At 55.2% G+C, this 19,209-nt stretch overlaps 7 protein-coding genes across 7 annotated transcripts; 6 read left to right on the plus strand and 1 right to left on the minus strand.

Moving 5' to 3' along the window:
* Positions 1-382: 382 nt before the first annotated feature.
* On the plus strand, positions 383-3,286 carry P153DRAFT_357507 (uncharacterized protein; the record flags this gene model as incomplete). The annotated part of the gene is made up of 8 exons (XM_033666739.1): positions 383-1,010; positions 1,067-2,093; positions 2,148-2,259; positions 2,328-2,405; positions 2,457-2,545; positions 2,594-2,673; positions 2,726-2,841; positions 2,897-3,286. The coding sequence occupies 8 exons, from the start codon at positions 383-385 to the stop codon at positions 3,284-3,286; spliced, it is 2,520 nt and encodes an 839-aa protein (XP_033523423.1).
* A 327-nt stretch (positions 3,287-3,613) lies between these two features.
* Positions 3,614-4,706, plus strand: P153DRAFT_30521 (uncharacterized protein). Its single transcript, XM_033664594.1, has one exon. It carries the CDS (start codon positions 3,940-3,942, stop codon positions 4,486-4,488), a length of 549 nt encoding a protein of 182 aa, XP_033523424.1. The 5' UTR covers positions 3,614-3,939; the 3' UTR covers positions 4,489-4,706.
* On the plus strand, positions 4,663-6,321 carry P153DRAFT_30543 (uncharacterized protein). Its single transcript, XM_033664599.1, has 3 exons — positions 4,663-5,261; positions 5,314-5,966; positions 6,036-6,321. Exons 1-3 carry the CDS (start codon positions 4,836-4,838, stop codon positions 6,145-6,147), a joined length of 1,191 nt encoding a protein of 396 aa, XP_033523425.1. The 5' UTR covers positions 4,663-4,835; the 3' UTR covers positions 6,148-6,321.
* Positions 6,322-7,023: 702 nt separating this feature from the next.
* Positions 7,024-8,305, plus strand: P153DRAFT_292215 (uncharacterized protein; the record flags this gene model as incomplete). The annotated part of the gene is made up of 3 exons (XM_033663826.1): positions 7,024-7,778; positions 7,837-8,080; positions 8,147-8,305. 3 exons carry the CDS (start codon positions 7,024-7,026, stop codon positions 8,303-8,305), a joined length of 1,158 nt encoding a protein of 385 aa, XP_033523426.1.
* An 804-nt stretch (positions 8,306-9,109) lies between these two features.
* P153DRAFT_341481 (uncharacterized protein) lies at positions 9,110-12,416 on the plus strand. The gene is made up of 3 exons (XM_033665923.1): positions 9,110-10,384; positions 10,453-11,617; positions 11,676-12,416. The coding sequence occupies exons 1-3, from the start codon at positions 9,509-9,511 to the stop codon at positions 12,080-12,082; spliced, it is 2,448 nt and encodes an 815-aa protein (XP_033523427.1). The 5' UTR covers positions 9,110-9,508; the 3' UTR covers positions 12,083-12,416.
* Positions 12,417-12,654: 238 nt separating this feature from the next.
* Positions 12,655-16,543, plus strand: P153DRAFT_397235 (armadillo repeat domain-containing protein). The gene is made up of 3 exons (XM_033671542.1): positions 12,655-13,352; positions 13,417-15,116; positions 15,171-16,543. Exons 1-3 carry the CDS (start codon positions 13,058-13,060, stop codon positions 16,317-16,319), a joined length of 3,144 nt encoding a protein of 1,047 aa, XP_033523428.1. The 5' UTR covers positions 12,655-13,057; the 3' UTR covers positions 16,320-16,543.
* Positions 16,544-16,906: 363 nt separating this feature from the next.
* P153DRAFT_367324 (ATP synthase F1, beta subunit) lies at positions 16,907-19,100 on the minus strand. Its single transcript, XM_033668243.1, has 8 exons — positions 19,067-19,100; positions 18,840-19,000; positions 18,626-18,711; positions 18,532-18,574; positions 18,157-18,473; positions 17,911-18,106; positions 17,207-17,860; positions 16,907-17,153 (listed from the first exon to the last, which is right to left on the minus strand). The coding sequence occupies exons 1-8, from the start codon at positions 19,075-19,077 to the stop codon at positions 17,074-17,076; spliced, it is 1,548 nt and encodes a 515-aa protein (XP_033523429.1). The 5' UTR covers positions 19,078-19,100; the 3' UTR covers positions 16,907-17,073.
* Between the last annotated feature and the right edge of the window lie 109 nt (positions 19,101-19,209).

Consider the following 19,209-nt stretch of genomic DNA (forward strand, 5'->3'; position numbering starts at 1 on the left):
CGTTCCGATGTGGTAGAAGCGTATCAGGTGAGTTTGCTATTTCTTTGATTTTATTTTCTCCCCTAATAGGCCTCCTCAGATACAACGCACTTGAGCTATCCGCAAATCGACCCCAACACTGTCATTGCATCAAGCCTTCAGTGCCGCACACTAGTTGCATGCTGCGCTTGGTATTTGGTCTAGGCTTGTCTCAGTCCCGAAAACAACACAGCTGCCTGTTTTATCGCATCTTGATTTGACTCTCTGTTCGCGTTACTCTCCATCAGCCTATTGCCTACTTGAACATATTCGACTCTGTACACTGATACTGCACAGTCGGTGCTTAACCAGATACGCTCAGGCCGAGGCGTTCAGGAGCCGCTTTGCACACCCAGGTCTAGTCATGGACGATGAGGACTACCCCATGGAAGAGGAAGAGTCTGTTGTCATTACGACAGAAGCAACAGACCTGAGCGAAGACCATGCCTCAAGCTCGGTTGCTCCATCTAGGCAATACATGTCTATGAACTCTCATATCAAGAGAAGAGGAGAACTTCCAATTCACAACCAGTCCAGAGTTCCATCAAGATTGCCATTCAGTCTTCAACAAAGCCATGGTAGTTCTAGCCGTTCGGTAAGATCATCAGACGGTTGGCCCGATGAGATGGACATCAGACAGCCGGCACCTCAACGTCACACAAGTCCCCAAGTGAGAATACCGCCGCGGCCCCGGTCTGATGTCGTGCCATATGCGACCTCAAAGACCGGCTTGGTTTACGATCCTCGTATGCGTTTCCATACAACCTTTCCAGAGCAAGAGATTGACGAAGACGGCCATCCTGAGGATCCACGCCGTATACATGCCATTTTCGAAGAGATAAAGCAGGCTGGGCTTGTGCGAGGCCATGAGAATGCGGATGAGGACGAAAGGGAAGACCATTGCTGGAGAATCGGTATACGGCCAGCGACAAAACCCGAGATTCTGCTCGTTCACACGGAAGAACATTACGCGTTTGTGGAGTCATTACAACGTAAGTACTCACCTCCATCTAGAACGAAGTCGATAGATGACTGACGCAAAGCATAGACATGACTGCAAGCCAACTCATGTTTGAAGCTAGCGAACTGGATTCTATCTATCTCAACCATTCTACGTATGAATCCGCAAAACTTGCGGTAGGTGGTGCGATTGAAGCATGCAAAGCTGTTGTCCAAGGTGCAGTGCGCAATGCGATCGCTATTATTCGCCCCCCAGGACACCATGCCGAAAGCAGCAAGCCATCTGGCTTCTGCATTTTTAACAATGTTCCAATTGCGACTCGCGTATGTCAAGAGGCTTTCCCAAACACTTGTCGAAAGGTGTTGATCTTAGACTGGGACGTCCATCATGGGAACGGTATTCAGCATGCCTTCTACAACGACCCAAACGTGCTTTACATCTCTTTGCATGTTTATCAAGGCGGGCGCTTTTATCCTGGCCTGGAGGATGGAGATCTTAACTTTAGTGGGGAAGGCCCTGGGGAAGGCAAAAATGTCAACATCCCATGGTCAGACACCGGGATGGGTGATGCCGAGTACATATACGCGTTCCAGCAAGTTGTCATGCCCATTGCCAGCGAATTCGATCCGGACCTAGTCATCATCTCCGCGGGGTTCGACGCAGCTGAAGGTGATACCCTTGGTGGATGTTTCGTCACTCCAGCTTGTTATGGCCATATGACACACATGCTCATGCGCTTAGCCAAAGGAAAGCTTGTTGTGTGCCTCGAAGGAGGCTACAACCTGAGATCAATTGCTCGTTCAGCACTAGCAGTTACGCGAGTGCTCATGCTTGAACCTCCAGATCGTCTGCGCGAGGACCTACCTCCACCAAAAGAAGACGCTGTCTATACGATTGAACAAGTCAAACGTCAACACTCTAAACACTGGAAATGCCTATATCCAAAACACTTGGACAAAACCGATCCTGGATTTGATGATGCTTTTCATCTACACGAGGTTATAAGAGAATGGCAAAGCCAACGGCTGTCAAGGGAGCATGCGATGACACCTCTGCCGCTCCAGATCAATAAGGCAGGCTTAGCGCAAACCTTTGAGCACAACGTGATCGCCACGTAAGACTCAACTATTTCCATCATGCACATCACACACATGTCTGACCGCTGTAGGCCAAACTTCACGGATCGCCATCCCCTTTTGATCATCTTCCATGACCCGCCAAGTTTCCAGGATCATCTGGACCCTATGACAGGTCAAAGAGAACTGCATAACACCTGGCTTGTAAGTTGAACGTGCAGTCTTGCGCTATCAAGTCGCTGACCCTGGGATCAAAGACTGATGTCACCAAGAGGTACGTCGATTGGGCGGTCGTCAATGGCTTCCAGGTCATGGACGTGAACATTCCGAGAGTTGTCTCAGTTGAAAATGTGAGTGAACTTTGCTGTTTGCTTCAGAGGTTTCTGCTAATGCCAGTTCAGGAGTTTGGATACACAAGGTCAGACGATTCTACAGTTCGAGCACACCAGACCCGAGAATTGGCGACTTATTTATGGGAGAACTATGTTGAGTAAGTTGACAGTCAGTTGTTTGATATACCATTGACTAAAAAATACAGACCCTACGATGCAACACAAGTGTTTCTCATGGGAATTGGAGACGCGTATTTGGGCTTGGTAGATCTTCTCAGCCTTAACGGTAAGTCGATCTGTAAATTCTGTAAATCATGGCAACATGACTAACCTTGCAGAAAACTGCACGGAACCCGATAGCCCGATTGCATGTCTCATTGGCTTTGTAGCAGAAACCGCCATCCAATCCATAAAGCGACCAACAGACGACACAATCGCTAGTTGGTACTTTGAGGTATGTTAGCAAATCGTCCTATTTCTGACAGTACACGACTGACTCCAATCTACAGCGATCCAGAATCTTTGTCAAAAACAGCCACTTCGCCTGGGATCCAGCACGAGCAAAGAAACTGCGCAGAAAGCTAGGGAACCTTGTCAGATCTCCGATGGAGACCCTGGATACTATGCTCCGAGAGCACGAGGAAGAGGTGCAAAGCTTGCTATTGAAGAAGAAGAGCGAATACGCAGAAGACTACTTAACATCCAGCGTTGCTGACGAGAGACCACAACCAACCGCAAATGGCTTGCGGAGCCCTCTTCCGATAAGCAGGGCGCAAACACCTAGAGGAGAACTAGGCGCCCGGCATGAAGGGCCCACGAATTCTGTCAAGGGACCGCCACGCGGGTTCTTCACTGTGCCGTCGCAGGCTCCGAAGAGCCCGTTGAAAAGAACGTTTTGATGCGGTGTTCGAGCGCGGTTGATGCGTTCTTGTTTTTTCGGTATTTTTGTAGTATTCATCACTGCACTGTTTGGCGTCCGATACTTCCTTGGTGCGTAGGTGCATATTGGAGCATAGCGAGCAGCTTGGATTTGGTTGATGTGCGCATTGTAGCAACTGTTAGCCCAGGTTTTTGTAGAAGTGCAACTTCTATCCTTCCCATAGTCTGGACCAATCGTTGTGAGGTTTAGTGTGCTTACTCCGACCCCATGTAGTTGCTTTACAGTGAAAGGAATAGCTTAGACTACATGTAGATAACCACGACTCCTCCTCGGAGCAGACTCTTCTCAGCCTAATGCCGGTCAAATGCCATGAATGCTGATAGTTCTTCTCTACAGCCACGATCTCGACTACATACTATACGTCCTGAACAAGGTAGGAACGAGACAACTTCGCCCTCATCCCCACACCCTTGAACCGGCATTATCCACACGTAGAATCCTCCCGCTTACAACCATCCAACACAATGATATCAAGATGATAAGAAAATGCTAAGAATACGTCCTTGGTAAAGCTTACGCCCAGACGACGATCGCGCTCGGCGCTGCAAGCTAGTATCGAAAACCAACCACATCGCGTTGATCTCGACCTAGATCTCGACCTCGAGTGAGGGAATGTCCAGCCGCACATCTACATTCCCGCCCATGTTGCTTTCGAGTATAGATACGCAGTGTGTAGCTCAATCAACTCATCAGATACACGACCAGAATCCCAAGCATGGGACACACACAAGAGCAAGGGCGAAAGACCACACAGTGAATATATACAGATCTAAAAGCACACGTGAGAAAGACACGATAGCCGCCATCCATCCAGCCAGCCAACATATCCGCATACAAACCAGCCTAAAGCGGGGGCCAAAATCCTTCAGCCTTACGCCCTCCTACCTACCTTGGACGCCCTCCCCCCACCCCATCGCAAACCCTGACCTACGAGGCGTAGATCAAAGGACCATAACCCCAAACCCCGCCTCTGGCTCCCAACCCTGGCTGGCTGGATGGCCACAATCCCGTCGGTTGTACTACGCATGCGAGGCAAGCGAGGCCTGTGACGCTGGGGGGGATGTAACGCGGGCGGAATCGTGTGGGTGGCATACTAGGGGCTTGGGTCTTGGGTTGCAGGATGATGGAGGGGAAGGGCGTGATGTCGGGTTGGAGATCTGAACTGGGTTTGTGTGTTGGCGCTGGCTTGGGGTTCACATAGCCTACTGCGTGGGTGGGTAGATACTCTGTTCTACGTCTTTGTGTCCGTCTGCCCGCTTCCCGTGTAGCTGTTTCCCACGGGTTCATCTTCTGTTGATTAATTGATTGATTGATGTCCCATGCCCCAGGTTGTTGAACCCGCGGATTTCGCCCAATAGAACAGTGTTGTAGAGGGACGCGACTGGCTGGCCCGCGGAAGAAACCCTGATCGAAGCTCCTTCGCATCTCGTCTTAGACACGGAGGCGTTTCCAATCTCAAGGACCTGGGCGTGGGAAACCAACCAACCGACCAACCCGCATAGCACAATATGGCTCCGTCGTGGATCTCGAAACTAGCTGTGGGGTTGCTTGCTACCGCTGGCCTTCTTTCACCCGCTTCGGCTCAAACGTATTCAGATGGAAACATACAGACTCCATCGACTCTGGTATCGATCACATCACGCGCTTCTTCTGTGGCATCAGCGAGCGCGGCTGCGACAGTCTCAGCGGCTTCGAATGGAACGGCGAGCGAGCCTAAGGAACATTATATCAAGGTTGGGTCTGGAGGGTATAAGCTTGATCCGGATTCGATATCGAATGTGTCTGTGGGGGATACGGTGACGTTTGAGTTCTTCCCATCGGGACACTCTATCATACGGGCAGCGTATGGCAGCGCTTGCGTTCCATTCGAGTACACGGCACGTGATCGAATTGGGTTCTATTCGGGGCCGATGATGATTGATAAGGTATCAGATGTAAGCATGTATAGTCCGAACCCACTTCGGACGACTCACTCACAGCATGCAGACGGTACTCTGGAGCATAACCATCAACAGCACGGAGCCGATCTTCTACTACTGCGGCGCCGACACATCCTGCGACATCCAACTAATGGTCGGAGTGATAAACCCAAACAGCACGCAAACCCTCACGGCGCAGAAAGTCTACGCGCAGAAAGCAGACTGGAAGCTCATCCCCGGCGACCCCATCCCATCAGAAGGCCAATCCACACTCGCCATCCCCACATCAACACCCACAGCAACAGCAACAGCAGCAGCAACCCCCACGCCCTCGCCCGCCGCACACGCCCATGGCCTATCCAGCGGCGCAATCGCCGGCATCGTCGTCGGCGCCGTAGCCCTGCTCGCCATCTGCGCAGCCCTCTTCTTCTACGTCGGCCGCGCAAAGTCGCTGAAGGAAACTATCAAGCGCCAGGACGACGCCGCCGCCGCACGCGCTTCCGCAAACCCTGAGATGAGCCAGTATGGCCTTGGCTCGCCTGGTCTGCACTCCCCGTACGGATCGCCCGATCTGCGCCAGACGGACTACTACGGTAATCAGCTGCCTGCGTATGGGCAGTATCATGCGGCTGATGCAAGGGCGAGCGGGTGGACGAGCCCGTCTTTGGACCCGCAGCATGCGAGTGTTGGGTCGGGGTATGAGGGGTTGTCGCAGCAGCAGTGAGTTTTTTGTCCCGTGTAGCTTTTTTCGCTATGTGTCTGGTTGATTTGCTGATGTGTGTGTGCTAGACTTGATGAATTGAAACAGCAGCAGCAGATTACGCGGGTGGAATTGCATTCTCCGACGCCGGGGCAGGGCCAGTGGGCGCATGAGCTGGAGGCGGCGCGGGGGCAGAAGTAGGTGGGTGTTTTACGAGGATTGTTGTGTTGGTGATGGGCGTGGCGTTGTGGGTTGGTCTGTCGTTCGTTGATACCATGCTTCAAAAGGGGTGTCCTGGAGTTGTAGGGCCAAAATCATGACTTTGTCAGTTTCTCAATTACGAGTTAATGCCTGAACCAAGCTGGAACCAAATCTTGCAACAGCTTGACGACTGCATCCAAGATTAGTGTAGAACTTGTGTATACGCCCAACATGCCATTTTGTGAGATCGTTGTTGTTGTTTCGCTGCTCTTGGGCACCATGAAGAGGCAGTTTACTCCCACAAACTTCCAGGCACAGCGTTGGATATGCCCAGCTTCACGTTGGAATCATGATGTTGGACATGCGGAAGCTAGCGACAGATCATTGCCCACAGTCGGCTTCCCCCGAGGCATTTTCCCCGAGGCATAGGGCTGAGCTTTCTGGGCTTTGTTGGTAGCATCGACGACAATGCTGAGACGCAGCAGCAGGCGGGGACAGAGAATGCAGTGTGGAATGACATATACAGAGCAAAAACAAACTCCCTCAAAGTGACAGGGTCTGTATGCATGTGTCATGAACTTGTACGCGTCCAGACGTCGAGGTCGTATTTGATGGGCCCAATGGCCGCAGAGCCCTCAGCACGTTTCTCGTCGTCGGCCAAGCTTCGCTCACAATCATGGGCGGCGTCGCAGTTTCGTCGACGGTGCCACGCGAGCCGCCGCTGCCGTCTTTGCTGCTGATCTGCTGCCGCCGCTGCTGCTCTCGACTGTCTTCGATGCGCGGAATGGTGCTATCGCGCGACTGCAACGGGCACATCGCTCGCAAATCCATCTAGACCGCAGCCGCACCCGCACTCGCACCATCTCGCCCGTCGCCATGCTCGCCTCGTCGTCGCCGACCATCTCAGCGCCCGGCTCGCCCTCGACGACGTTCCACGCCCCCGCCCGCGTCTACCATGCCTCTTCGCGCCGCACCTCGACCTCGTCTGGCGCCCCGTCGCCCCGCTTCGTCGTGAGCAGCGCCAACGCCCGCCGCTTCGAGTCGCCGCACCTGTCCAAGCCCGCCATCGCCGCCCCGTCGCCCGTCCCCGCCTACTCGCGCTCCCCACAGAGCAGCAGGCGCGGCTACGTGGATGCTGGCACCCAGTACAGTCCCGCCGGCCTGCCCCCCACCTACCATCCGCCATCGCAGCCCAACCTGGCCGACACCGACAGCGCCCGCGCAGAGTCTGCACCGCTCGCTGCGCCTGCCGTCGTGGAGCGACCACGGGGCCCGGCCTCGCCTGCGCCGCCCACCACGGACCCGCCAGAGCCCACGGTGCGCGTCGACCCGCAACCCGCCACGCCCGCGCAGCATGCCCAGCCGCCGAGCCGCCGAATGTCTAGCGAGAGCACGCGCGAGGACCAGCACGACGCGCCGCAGAAGCAGCAACCAGCGGCGTCAGACGTCACCGACTCCCCGGCCAAGCGTGCGCGTCCCCACGAGCCCAACGTCAAGATCATGCCGCTGAAGTACGAGACGTGCAACGTCAAGGACCTGGGCGTCTTGGTCTCCGACATGCTCATGGAGCTGGTGCGCCTGAACGACGGCTATCCGCTGCGCGACGGCCAGCTCACGAGGTTCCATTCGAGGTGGGTTTCTTGACTGCCCCTGTGTGCGAGCATGCACTGACTAGACCTCCTCTCGCAGAGCTCCGCCCGGCATCTCCGTGCGCGACTACCTAGTGCGCCTGATAGTGCATGCCACGCTGTCTCCCCCGATCCTGCTGTCCATGGTATTCTACGTCGACAAGCTGTGCACCATGTACCCTGCCTTCACCATCAGCAGCCTCACCGTCCACCGCTTTCTCATCACGGCAGCCACCGTCGCAGCCAAGGGCCTCAGCGACAGCTTCTGGACCAACAGCCTGTATGCACGAGTAGGCGGTGTGAGCGTCAGAGAACTGGCGCTCCTCGAGCTGGAGTTTCTGAGGAAGCTAGACTGGCGCATCGTGCCCAAGCCAGAGGTGCTCGTCGATTACTACAAGGGCTTGGTCGAACGTGGATCGGGATACGTTATGGAAACGGGGCCAGAGCTGCCTTCGACGCCCAGTCGGGAACAGGTCCAATCGCCCACCGGATCAGCGACCGGCATTCACACCAGCCTATCAAGCACCTAGTTGCACGTGGAGCGACTACCACGCAGCATCACCTCTACGACACGCTTCTTTCCTATATGAATGTTGCGTTGTGTTGGTGCACGTGGCTTCTCCCAATATTCACCATGTGTAGACCATCATGCCTCCACTACATGGATGCATCGTGGTAGATTCTGTGTGGGCTCTTTGACCAGGAACATGTGCGAACAATGAGCTGGCGGACTTAGTCCAAGACGGGAAGAGGTACACGAGAGGCTGAAAACCATCAGACAGGTAGGGAGCCCGGCTCAAAGAGGCAAACATGTGCATTATTCGTTGATGGGCGCGATAGACGTGCATCTTGCAGACCCTAACGGTCCGGCTCGCTGCGGCACGCTTCCGTTTGGGAGAGCACCCTGCGTTGATAACAACGTGTGACAAACTGCCGGCAACACATGGCCTCTGCATAGGGGCCCGGAGGGAGAGTGCATGTTGGCTGGCTAGTGCAACGACGGACGACATGGCATGGCATGAGCGTGCATAAAGGCACGTAGGAGAAGATTGCATAGTAGCAGCGTGATTGGATACATGGTCGCAATGGCATGATAATATAACTTCTATTTTTTCATCGTCGTGGTGTTGTCCTGAGCATTGCGACATGGTCAAGCAGTTAGCTTCATGGTGAGTAACGTGGACGAATGATAGCATCGCACGAGCATTACCCCTGTCGTCGGTTGTACAGCATCCTAAGAGTGAGGCTAACTATCCACCTTCCACGGCTAGGTATTACTTGCATGGCTCGATTGCGAAGCTGCCGCGAGAACCGAGACGTCAGCGGCGATCAACCACAGCACGAGGGCTGTACATGCAGAATAGTCCATTGAAGCAGTGATTTGAACTTGAACTTGAAACCATTCTCTCCTCCCCATTGATAGCCGCTCTCCACACTCCACACTCTACCCCACGGCTCTCCTCCCGCGCTCGACGGACGGTGGTTTCTGGTTGCGATCGGCGGTTAGACGCGTACCGTCCCGTGAGACGGCGGCAGCGGCGCAATTGCAGCAATAACATGAGAGTGAGTGGCTGTCACGAGAGCTTTCCCAGCTCGCCTTCCATGTCTCTCGCTTGCTGTAGCCTCATGATGCAGTGCCCGTGTTTCGGTCGTGTTGCGTGCTGGACGAGTCCTCTAACACGCCCACCAGAGTCCTATGTAGCACACCCACCCAGCACTGCTATGCCCAAGACATGAACTCCGAATTCGCGTGGTGGGAGTTTAGCCAACACCAGTACGACCCGAACCCCAATCCAACCCCCAACCCAAACTCCAGCACACATTCACACTCGCATTCGTACCCGAACCAGAGTCCGAAATGGGGCGTGAGATACCCGGAGGCTCCGCACGCGCCCCCTCCCTTCACCTTCCCCGAGCAGCCTGTCGTGCGCCTGGCCGAGGGGTTTGGCCATCTGCAGCTGATCAAGGTGCCCAAGACGCGAACGAGCCCCGTGGTCACGAGGACGCGCATCACCCGCCATGGCTCCCAGCCCACGCCCATCCGCCCGTCGTCCAGCGGCGGGGAGATCAGCATGGCCTCACATCGCTCGCTTGCCCCGCCCCGCCGCTCCGAGTCGTACTCGCACCCCACGCCGCTCGAGGAGTTCCGCACCGCGAGACGCTGGCCGCCGCATGGATACCGGCCGAATGACGCGCTGAACCAGCACGAGGCTGACGACTTGATATGCGCGGGCGCGCTGACGTTCAGGGGCATATGCGATACCATCCCCAACGCGCCTGCGGGGTATGACCGCTTCTACGCCGTCATGGAGTCGGAGCACCAGAGCCGCACCGACCGCGCACCGTTCCAGCAACACGCGTACCGGGACATGTCGCTGAATGTGAGGGGTGCAGCGGACGGCCAGTTCCCATGGGGGTCGTTGGAGCAGCCGTGCATGGCGTACGCGTTCGGCAAGAGCGCAGGCACAACGACGCTCAACTACTGGGCTGGCAAGTCGGGGAGCAGCAGCCCGCCGACGCAGTTTGCTGCCGACGCGAAACCGCGCAAGATAAGGCTCCTGCAGATCCTGGACAGGCTGCAGACGCTCGAGAGCGGCCTTAATGAAGATGTTAGTGTGAAAACCCCGTCTCGCGACTGTTTTGTTTGGTCCATCTAACCTGACGTTTGGTCTGATAGGATCCAGAGGACGTGTATCAGTATTTGTACGGCACGCTTATCGAGAAACCCGAGCGCTTCGAGGATGATCCGGGCTTTGATATGGAGCAGCAGATTGCGGATCTCATAGCCGTCTTGACGAATTCGCGCTGGATCGACTTCTCCGTGCCAAAGAACCAGGTTGTCGCCAAGTTCTTCGACTCCCCGGATCAACACAAGAAGCAGGAGTTCTTCCATCAGTTGCTGCTGTCGGTGGAGCTCTATCTGCGGATACACTCTCGGGAGTTGGAAGGGAAGGCTAGGAAGAACCTCGTCAAGCAGCTTCCTTCCATCATTTCATGGGATCTGGCTATTGCACAGCGATGGCTCGACAATATGATGATCACAAAGTCGCGGACGTCTTCTACGCAGAGCACTTTCAGCTTCGAGCTGATGAGCAAGAAGAGGCAGAAAGAGGCGCTGAGGCTCTTTGCAGCGACACTCAAATGGCCAAACATGGACGAAGTCGAATACGTCCTCGAAGAACGCGACATGGAAGAGAAGGCAGTCGAAGACCGCTCGGCCGACGCCATGTCATGGTTCTCCGGTATCATCCTGCCTGGAAGAACGCTGCCATGGCTCATCATGAACAGCCTGATTGACTGCGACAGAGACACGAAGGAAGCTCTGAACCACCTAACTCACATGCAGCCTTCATCCGGCTTCCAGTACCGAGCAAACACGTACTGGTCTTCTCAGTGCATCGTTGGAAAGGTCCTCGGGGCTGCACGAGGCGTCAAGCAGATCGCAGGCTGGATCGGGCCGTGCATATACACTCCAGACCTCAAGCGCACTGAGTGCGTCAAAGTCAAGCAACTCGAGTCTGTCGATCCAAAGCTCACGCCCAGGGACGTGGAGTTTCTGGGAGAGCGATCACATCCTCTAGGTCCGACTGAGACGAGCTACCCAATAGATGACTACGAGGTACCGTTGCCAGACACCAAAAACGTCACGGACCTGATCAGGATCGAGAAGCTCAACTTCAAGCCTGCAAAGGACCAGCCGTCTTCCACTAGGAAGGTCTCCGGTTCGCCCCTGGTATTCGACGCATCGATCTTCTTTGCATTCGGAGGAGATACTTGGCCGATGAAACTGCGCTATGATGTCGATTTCATCAACGCGTTCCCCTGCCACCAGGGCCCTCACGGTAAGCAGACAACCCTCGAATCTCAACACCATTTTGCAAAACTGACTCGACCCAATAGTCCTCTTCTACGACTTCACCTACAAAGCCATCAAGATCGGCCAAGGCCTCGTCGACCTGCACGACTGGGCTCGTCAATCCGGACGCCACTCCCGGCCGTCATCCACACGCTCCTCGCCCAAGAAAAACGCCCTCGCCCTCCCCAACGAACACACCCGCACTGCCCACGAGCAGGTCACAAACGTGCTCGCCATCGAGGCCCTGGGCGTCAGCGACAACGAGGTCTTTGCGCGAGCGTGGTGCGCGCACCATGGCCTCAGCGCCATCGTGGCCAACATCAAGGAGACGTGCATGGCGTGTGCGATTCGAGAGGCGTATGCGGCGTGTGTGGCGGTGGTGATTCTTACCGAGGGGGGGAAGGAGAGGGAGAGCGATGAGGGCATTCCTGATATTCCTGAGTACATGTGAGGAGGTGTTGATGGTTTGTTTTTAGCATCTGTTGCATTGATGTTGTGTGTGTTTTTGTTTTGTGCTGCTTTGGCTAGGGTATGGGTATGTGGTGGTCATGGATAGGGGGAGTTGGTATGCGCATTTGTACTGTCTTATGGGGTTGGTGTTTTTTTGGCGGTCATGGGCGGGGTGGGATATGGATATGGATATGGATATGGGTGATGGATGGGATGGGATGGGATGTATCTTTACGCTCGCGAGAGCTTGGGACGGTCGGTCATGGCAAGGTAACGGTTACCGGTATGCTCAGGGTAGCTATGTGTTATGAATGTATGAATTAAGAATTTTGAACCCACTACAAATATGTTTGCAATCTCTGCCAGTCTTGCAGTCTGTATCACAGCCCGACATAACGATGATCGTCACAGCATATTGCGTGCAGATTCCTCGTCCCACGAACCACACATTGAGCAAAGCCCTCGCAGGTGATAGATAGCAAGTCACGTGGCGATAACCATAGCAAGAAAGTGACGTCTGAGTCGCTCAGCAGTGAAGCATGCGCTGATTCGCCAGCACCGCTCCCTCACACCCAACACACTGCCATTCTCCCAAAGAAGCAGCTTTACAAGCAAGAGCAAAAGCACTCATAACGTCTCTCAACCCCATTCATTCAATCGCCAGCTTGAACACTCGACTCCCAAGTACAGCGGCAAGCTTGAGTCTTGCGATCGACGTCTGAAAGCGGACATTTCCCCGCAAAGTCAAGTCTGGTTACAACATTTACCGTCCGCGCGACTCGAAGTCTATCCACCATCGAGCGCTTCCGTGCTACACACAACGCGACGCATATCCCTCCTATGCGGGTTCTCGTCTACGCGTAATACGCCCCTGCGTTCTGGTTAATCGTTCGGTCAATCGTTCGATTGCAGCACTCGCTCGCACCACTCGTATACTCGCTCTCACGCGCTCGCACCACCATTACTACATTACAACATGGGCCGCTCGATCATCCCGCCTGCGCTCGCGGAGCTCGCACACCCCAGCACACCGGAAGCACAGGTCACCGCGCTGCGGAACCTGAAGAACGAGGTTGTTGGGCATGAGCAGAGGAAGGAGTTGGCGGTCACACATGGAGTGGTAAGGCCACTTGCGAGGCTGTTGAGGGTTGAGGCAAGGCGAGGGGGGAAGAGGAGGAGAGGCGGGGATGGGGCTGGACGCGGTGCGGAGTGGTCGACTGAGGACGAGCTGAGGTTTCAGGCTACGCTCGTCGTGGGCAGTCTTGCGAATGGTGAGTGAATGGGTGGGTGGGAGGATGCTGTTCTTGGGGTTGGCTGACTTTTGGAATTGTCTAGGTGGACCGGCGTTTGTTGCGCCGCTGCTCAAGGGTGGTGTGCTGCCGCCGTTGCTGGACGCGCTGAATCCGGCTGAGACGCATGAGAAGCTCGTTACGACTGCGCTGAAAACACTGAGTCAGATTGTCGATGCGGGCGCGCAGGAGAAGACTTGGCTGGATGCCACGGGGGCTTCGTCGCGGTCGTCCGTGTCGGCGGCGGTTGTCGAGCATATCTACACGAAGCCTGTCATCGAGAGCCTGGCGGAGATACTGGCGCAGTTGGCAGGGACGTCGAACAGCAACCAGCAGATCTACCAGGTAGTCGGTCTCATAGTCAAGACATGTCGACAGAACAATCACAAGAAGATGCTGGTCGATGCTGGGATACTGGAACTTCTGGCTGACAAGCTGGTGGGCATCGCTGCGTTCGACGATGCTGTTCCAAAGGCCAAGACGAAACAATCATATCGCGATCGAACACCGACTAGGTTCCTGCCTGATGTACTGGACGCCATATCGGCTATTATAAGGGACTCGCACTTTTACACAGCGCGGTTCCTCTACTCCCAGCCAATACAGCAGCTCTTTGGGTGGCCAAAGGAGCGCACCACAACCGCATACGACAATAGTGCTTCACAGTCCACATCATGGGACAGACTAATACCACGCGTGCAGACCATGACGAGTAAATCAGATCCATATACCAAATCCTGGCCCGCTCTGGGTTCCTACACCAACGCAAGTGGAGACAGAATCGCCTCGGACGATCCCCTACCAAGCCTAGGCTCACTACAACAGACCCCAAATCGCAGCGTCATAACAGACGAGTCAGAGTCTTCGTTGTTCATCTGGCTCGTGTATGTGGCGCGTCGGGGCGAGGGAAGAGAGCGCCTGTCCGCCTGCTGGCTCCTCGCGCTGCTGAAGAAATTCGGCGAGAGATGGCCGCTCAATGACCCTTCCAAGACGACGCGCGAGCGGCACTTTTCGTACCTGGTTGTTCCGCTCGTGGTCAAGATGATTGAGGAGTCTAGTCCGACGTCGGAGCAGTCGAAGAAAGCGTATGCTCTTAGTCCGCTGGCGAGGGAAGAGACGCGGATTGTGCTGGAGCGGTCACCGCTTGTTCTGGCGGAGCTGGTGGCGGGCAACAAGGCGCTTCAATCCGCGGCGGTGGATGCTAAGATCCTCCCTACGCTCGTGCAGATTCTGAAGAAGAGTTTCGAGGCCGTTACCACGTCGTCGAAGCCGCTGTGGCAGCCTAGGTCGTCGGCGAGTGCGTTTAGGGATTCGAGTGTTGATCCTGCGTCCTCGACGTTGGGCAGACCTGGGCTCAACGCAGATACACTGCATGCTTTTACGTACAGAGAGAATGCTCTGCTAGCTCTAGCTGCTATCGTCGGAGAGCAAGATGGCCTGAGGAAGATTGTCATTGAAATGGGCGCTGTTGCTCATATTGTTGAGTCTTTGGTCCCGTACTCTGAGGGTACTGAGAATGCGGCCTCGACAACAAAGAAGGGCGGGAACCCCGAGACGGTGCTCATCGCGGCTTGTAAGGCTACGCGCTCGCTGTCAAGGTCGGTCAGTGTGCTTAGAACGAGCCTTATCGACCATGGCATTGCTCAGCCGATTTTCGATCTTTTGACGCATCATAGCGTCAATGTACAGATTGCGGCTACGGAGGTTATTACGAATTTGGTGCTGGAGTTGTCGCCTATGCGTACGGTGAGTGGATTGCGAGCTCTTCTTTCATATATCGATTCTAATACAGTGTGGTAGGAGATCATCGAGGCTGGAGCTTTGAAGACTCTTTGCGAGCATTGCCGGTCCGCAAACTTTGACCTCCGATTGATCAGCCTGTGGGCTCTGAAGCACATGTGTCTGGGTCTGCCGTATGCCATGAAGATTAAGTGTCTGGATGAGCTCGGCGTCGGCTGGCTTGTGCAGGTACTGAACGGTGAACCCACCAAGCCTACCATGGCTACGCCAAATGCCGCCGGTGAGCAAGTCGACATCCTCAACGCCGTCGATGAGCCACACATGGACGTCGACGAGGAGCCCTCGTCCGACGAAGAAGACGAAGACACAATGGCAGACAGCATCCCATCTATGCGCCGACACCAACGCCCAGGATCCCGCTACACAAGCGCGACAAACATCCGCGACCGTCTCCAGCAAATCCGAGACGACGAGCAGGACTCGCGCCTCAACAGCGAGCGCGAGGACATCCGCATCCAAGAGCACGCCCTCGACTTCCTGCGCAACTTCATCACCGAGGAAAAAGCCTCAGGCGACATGATAGACCACCTGCTCAAAACCTTCGGCCACACGCGCTTCTTCGAACTCATGGACGCCAAACTACGCCCTAAAAACACTCCCTCATCAACAACAACAACTACAACAGCACCCTCACACCGCCTCTCCTTCCCCCCAGCCCCCACACAATCAACCCCCTCCTCTCCACCCTCTTGGTCTGCCTACCCCGCCCCCGAACTAATAGAAGCCGCCACCTTCGTCCTCGTCCACATCGCCAATGGCCGGCCCTCGCACCGCCACCTCCTCATCTCCCAAACCCCGCTCATGCACCACCTCCTCCCCCTCCTCACCCACCCCCGCCGCCAGGTCCGCCTCGCCTGCGCCTGGATGCTAAACAACCTGGTCTACGTCGAGGACCACTCCGACGAGCCCGCCGCCCGCGAGCGCGCCCTCAATCTGCGCCACCTCGGCTTCGAAGACGGCGCGCGCGTGCTGGGCCGCGATGTCGATCTGGATATTAGGGAGAGGGCCAAGACGGCTATCGATCAGTTTGCTAAGTTATTGGGAGGGACGGGGGCTGGTGCGGGGGCGGGGGGGAGTAGTTTTGCGGTGGATGGTGCGCTGGGTAGGTTGAGTGGGCTGCATGGTGGGTGGAGACATGATTCTAGGTAGGTGGGTGGGTGGATGACGGGCTTGTGTGTGTATGATTCTGCGACCGGGGGTTGTTCTTTTGGTGTGTATGTGTGTGGCGTATTGTATCAAGTATGAATTGGGGGGTTTCAGGTCTGAGGGCCTTGGGGGGTTCGGAAAAGTATTCTTTCAATGGGGAAGTAAGCTGCAGCGAAATCTTAGTGCACCTGGACAACTACATGCTAGGTTTATGTGAAAACTTGTGTGCCTTAAGTCTCCTTGTATGCGCCTCGCTGACTTTCACCTGTTAGTATCTGTCCAGTCTCGTTGTTAAGTTTGCATTAGCTGTGAGAAGAACATACCTTGATTTTACAGGTATTTCGACTAATGAAGTGCTTCTTCCTCTTCTCACGTAGAGCACTCGCGGCCAATCAAAATACCAGGAACCATGGCGCAGCAAAATCTTGCAATAGCCTGACAACTACAACTAACTTTAGTGTAGGAATATTGTGCTAGAATTTCAAGCTGTATACGCCTTGTATGCACTTCAACAAATTTTAAATGTGTAGTTTTAGGGCCTGTAGGAGCCACAAAGGATGAACGCCGTCACGAACATAAGTCATATAATGAACAGGAAAAACGTTGTCTTTGCATGCAAGATAGATTACACGGGTCCGTCCAAGCATCCACTCGTAATCCCACGTTTTGAGGTATATCTTTTGTACAAAGTGAGACTACCAGCGACTGCCCTCGACGTGATAGCCGACTCTCATCTCTCGCCCACCACAACTCGCGTCTATGACTTCTCAAGCTCCGCAAGAATCTTCTCACCCTTGGCACGCGCCGATGCGATGTCACCGACCATGTAGAAAGCACCTGTGCAATGTCAGCTTTGCTGTGTTTGTAGTGTGAGAATGGACAAAACGTACCCTCGGGAAGGTCATCACCCTCACCGTTCAGGATAGCCTTGAACGATCGGATGGTCTCCTTGATGTCGACAAGCTGGCCCTCGATACCTGTGAAGACCTGGGCGACAGCGAAAGGCTGGCTCAAGAACCTCTGGATCTTACGGGCACGCTCGACGGTAAGCTTGTCAGCTTCCGACAACTCGTCCATACCCAAAATGGCAATGATATCCTGGAGCGACTTGTACTCCTGGAGAATCTGCTGGACACGGGACGCGGTGTCGTAGTGGTCGTCACCGATAACACGGGGATCAAGGATACGGGACTTGGAGTCGAGGGGATCGACGGCGGGGTAGATACCCAACTCGGAGATACCACGGGACAAGACGGTTGTGGCGTCCAAATGGGCGAAGGTGGTGGCAGGAGCGGGATCCGTCAAATCGTCAGCAGGCACGTAGACGGCCTGGACGGAGGTAATGGAGCCCTTGGAGGTAGTCGTGATACGTTCCTGCATGATACCCATGTCGACGGCGAGGGTGGGCTGGTAACCGACGGCAGAGGGAATACGACCAAGCAGAGCAGACACCTCGGAACCGGCCTGGGTGAAGCGGAAAATGTTGTCAATGAAGAGCAACACATCCTGACCCTCTTCATCGCGGAAATACTCGGCAACCGTTACTGTAGTTGTCAGCGACCCATTTTTCGAAGCATTTAGGAAATATACATACGTCCAGTAAGGGCGACACGGGCACGGGCACCCGGGGGCTCGTTCATCTGACCGAAGACCAAGGCGACCTTGGAGTCACCGTCAAGCTGAATGACGGAAGTCTCCTGCATCTCGTGGTACAGATCGTTACCCTCACGGGTACGCTCACCGACACCAGTGAAGACGGAGAAACCACCGTGGGCCTTGGCGATGTTGTTCTGCGGCGCTGTTAGTTTGCGCGTGGGTGGCGGTCTTGCGGGGTGCTTACAATCAGCTCCTGAATGAAGACGGTCTTGCCGACACCGGCACCTCCGAAAAGACCAATCTTTCCACCACGGGCGTAGGGGGCCAACAGGTCGACGACCTTGATACCGGTAACGAGCACCTCAGCAGAGGTCGACTGCTCGGTGAACTCCGGAGGATCGGCGTGGATGGGAGCGTACTTGGTAGCCTTGATGGGACCACGCTCGTCGATGGGCTCACCAGTGACGTTCATGATACGACCAAGAGTGCCGTGGCCAACGGGGATCTTGATGGGTGCGCCAGTGTCGGTCGCCTTGCCACCGCGGACGAGACCCTCGGTACCTGCAGAGCCCGCAATCAGCCTCTTGCATGGCAGCAATGTCCAGTCGAGCTGACTTACCGTCCATGGCAATACACCTGACAATGTTCTCACCCAAATGTTGCTGCAGTCTGTCAGCCATGCGGTCCCGTGGCTAAATCCTTGGCGTCCTTACCGCAACCTCGAGGACGAGCTTGTTGCCTCCATTGTCTGTGTTCAAGGCGTTGAGAATGGCAGGGAGCTGCTCGCCGTCGAATTTGACTGCAATCCATCGTCAGCGGCCGTTTTCCCCATGTGAGCTGCGCTGGCTCGGACAGCGCTCGAATAGCCGGTAGCGGAAAAGTTTTTCGCAGCGACCACGAAGACGAGGACAATAAACATAAACACACCATCCACTACGGCACCAATGACCGCGTGTATCTTGCCCTCGTTGGCGGTGCCAGTGCTGGCATAGCGGGACAGTGCCGGCGCGACGCCGCTCCTGATGGGGTTGAAGGCGCGCTGGATGGGCGTAGGCCTGAAGGCGGCCGTACGGAGGGACCGCTGGAATCTAAAACAGATCATCAGATTAGCACTCCAGTCATCATCAATTGGTTCCAGCAGGCGTCCAACTCACCCCTTCAGCATCTTGTGAGGTGTTGAGAGAGTTGTGGTTGGTGGGAGAGAGGGTTGTCGAGGTGGAAGGTGCGAAGCTGTCGTACTGGTAGAAGAACTGGAAGATGGCCCGAGCGCACTCCACAGACGCTAGCATATACTCCC

This window comes from Dothidotthia symphoricarpi (genome assembly GCF_010015815.1).
Source record: "Dothidotthia symphoricarpi CBS 119687 unplaced genomic scaffold P153scaffold_11, whole genome shotgun sequence".
In the NCBI taxonomy this organism is placed as follows: domain Eukaryota; kingdom Fungi; phylum Ascomycota; class Dothideomycetes; order Pleosporales; family Dothidotthiaceae; genus Dothidotthia; species Dothidotthia symphoricarpi.

What these genes read in the sequence shown, in the direction of transcription:
- P153DRAFT_30521 (XM_033664594.1), top strand. Translation starts at nt 3,940, where the DNA reads ATGTCCAGCCGCACATCTACATTCCCGCCCATGTTGCTTTCGAGTATA.
- P153DRAFT_30543 (XM_033664599.1), top strand. Translation starts at nt 4,836, where the DNA reads ATGGCTCCGTCGTGGATCTCGAAACTAGCTGTGGGGTTGCTTGCTACC. An exon ending in TGATTGATAAGGTATCAGAT is followed by an intron (nt 5,262 to 5,313) that starts GTAAGCATGTAT and finishes CACAGCATGCAG; the next exon opens with ACGGTACTCTGGAGCATAAC. An exon ending in GAGGGGTTGTCGCAGCAGCA is followed by an intron (nt 5,967 to 6,035) that starts GTGAGTTTTTTG and finishes TGTGTGTGCTAG; the next exon opens with ACTTGATGAATTGAAACAGC.
- P153DRAFT_341481 (XM_033665923.1), top strand. Translation starts at nt 9,509, where the DNA reads ATGAACTCCGAATTCGCGTGGTGGGAGTTTAGCCAACACCAGTACGAC. An exon ending in AGAGCGGCCTTAATGAAGAT is followed by an intron (nt 10,385 to 10,452) that starts GTTAGTGTGAAA and finishes TTGGTCTGATAG; the next exon opens with GATCCAGAGGACGTGTATCA. An exon ending in CTGCCACCAGGGCCCTCACG is followed by an intron (nt 11,618 to 11,675) that starts GTAAGCAGACAA and finishes TCGACCCAATAG; the next exon opens with TCCTCTTCTACGACTTCACC.
- P153DRAFT_397235 (XM_033671542.1), top strand. Translation starts at nt 13,058, where the DNA reads ATGGGCCGCTCGATCATCCCGCCTGCGCTCGCGGAGCTCGCACACCCC. An exon ending in CGTGGGCAGTCTTGCGAATG is followed by an intron (nt 13,353 to 13,416) that starts GTGAGTGAATGG and finishes GGAATTGTCTAG; the next exon opens with GTGGACCGGCGTTTGTTGCG. An exon ending in AGTTGTCGCCTATGCGTACG is followed by an intron (nt 15,117 to 15,170) that starts GTGAGTGGATTG and finishes ACAGTGTGGTAG; the next exon opens with GAGATCATCGAGGCTGGAGC.
- P153DRAFT_367324 (XM_033668243.1), bottom strand. An exon ending in CATTGGTGCCGTAGTGGATG is followed by an intron (nt 18,712 to 18,839) that starts GTGTGTTTATGT and finishes GATGGATTGCAG; the next exon opens with TCAAATTCGACGGCGAGCAG. An exon ending in CAGGTGTATTGCCATGGACG is followed by an intron (nt 18,474 to 18,531) that starts GTAAGTCAGCTC and finishes CGGGCTCTGCAG; the next exon opens with GTACCGAGGGTCTCGTCCGC.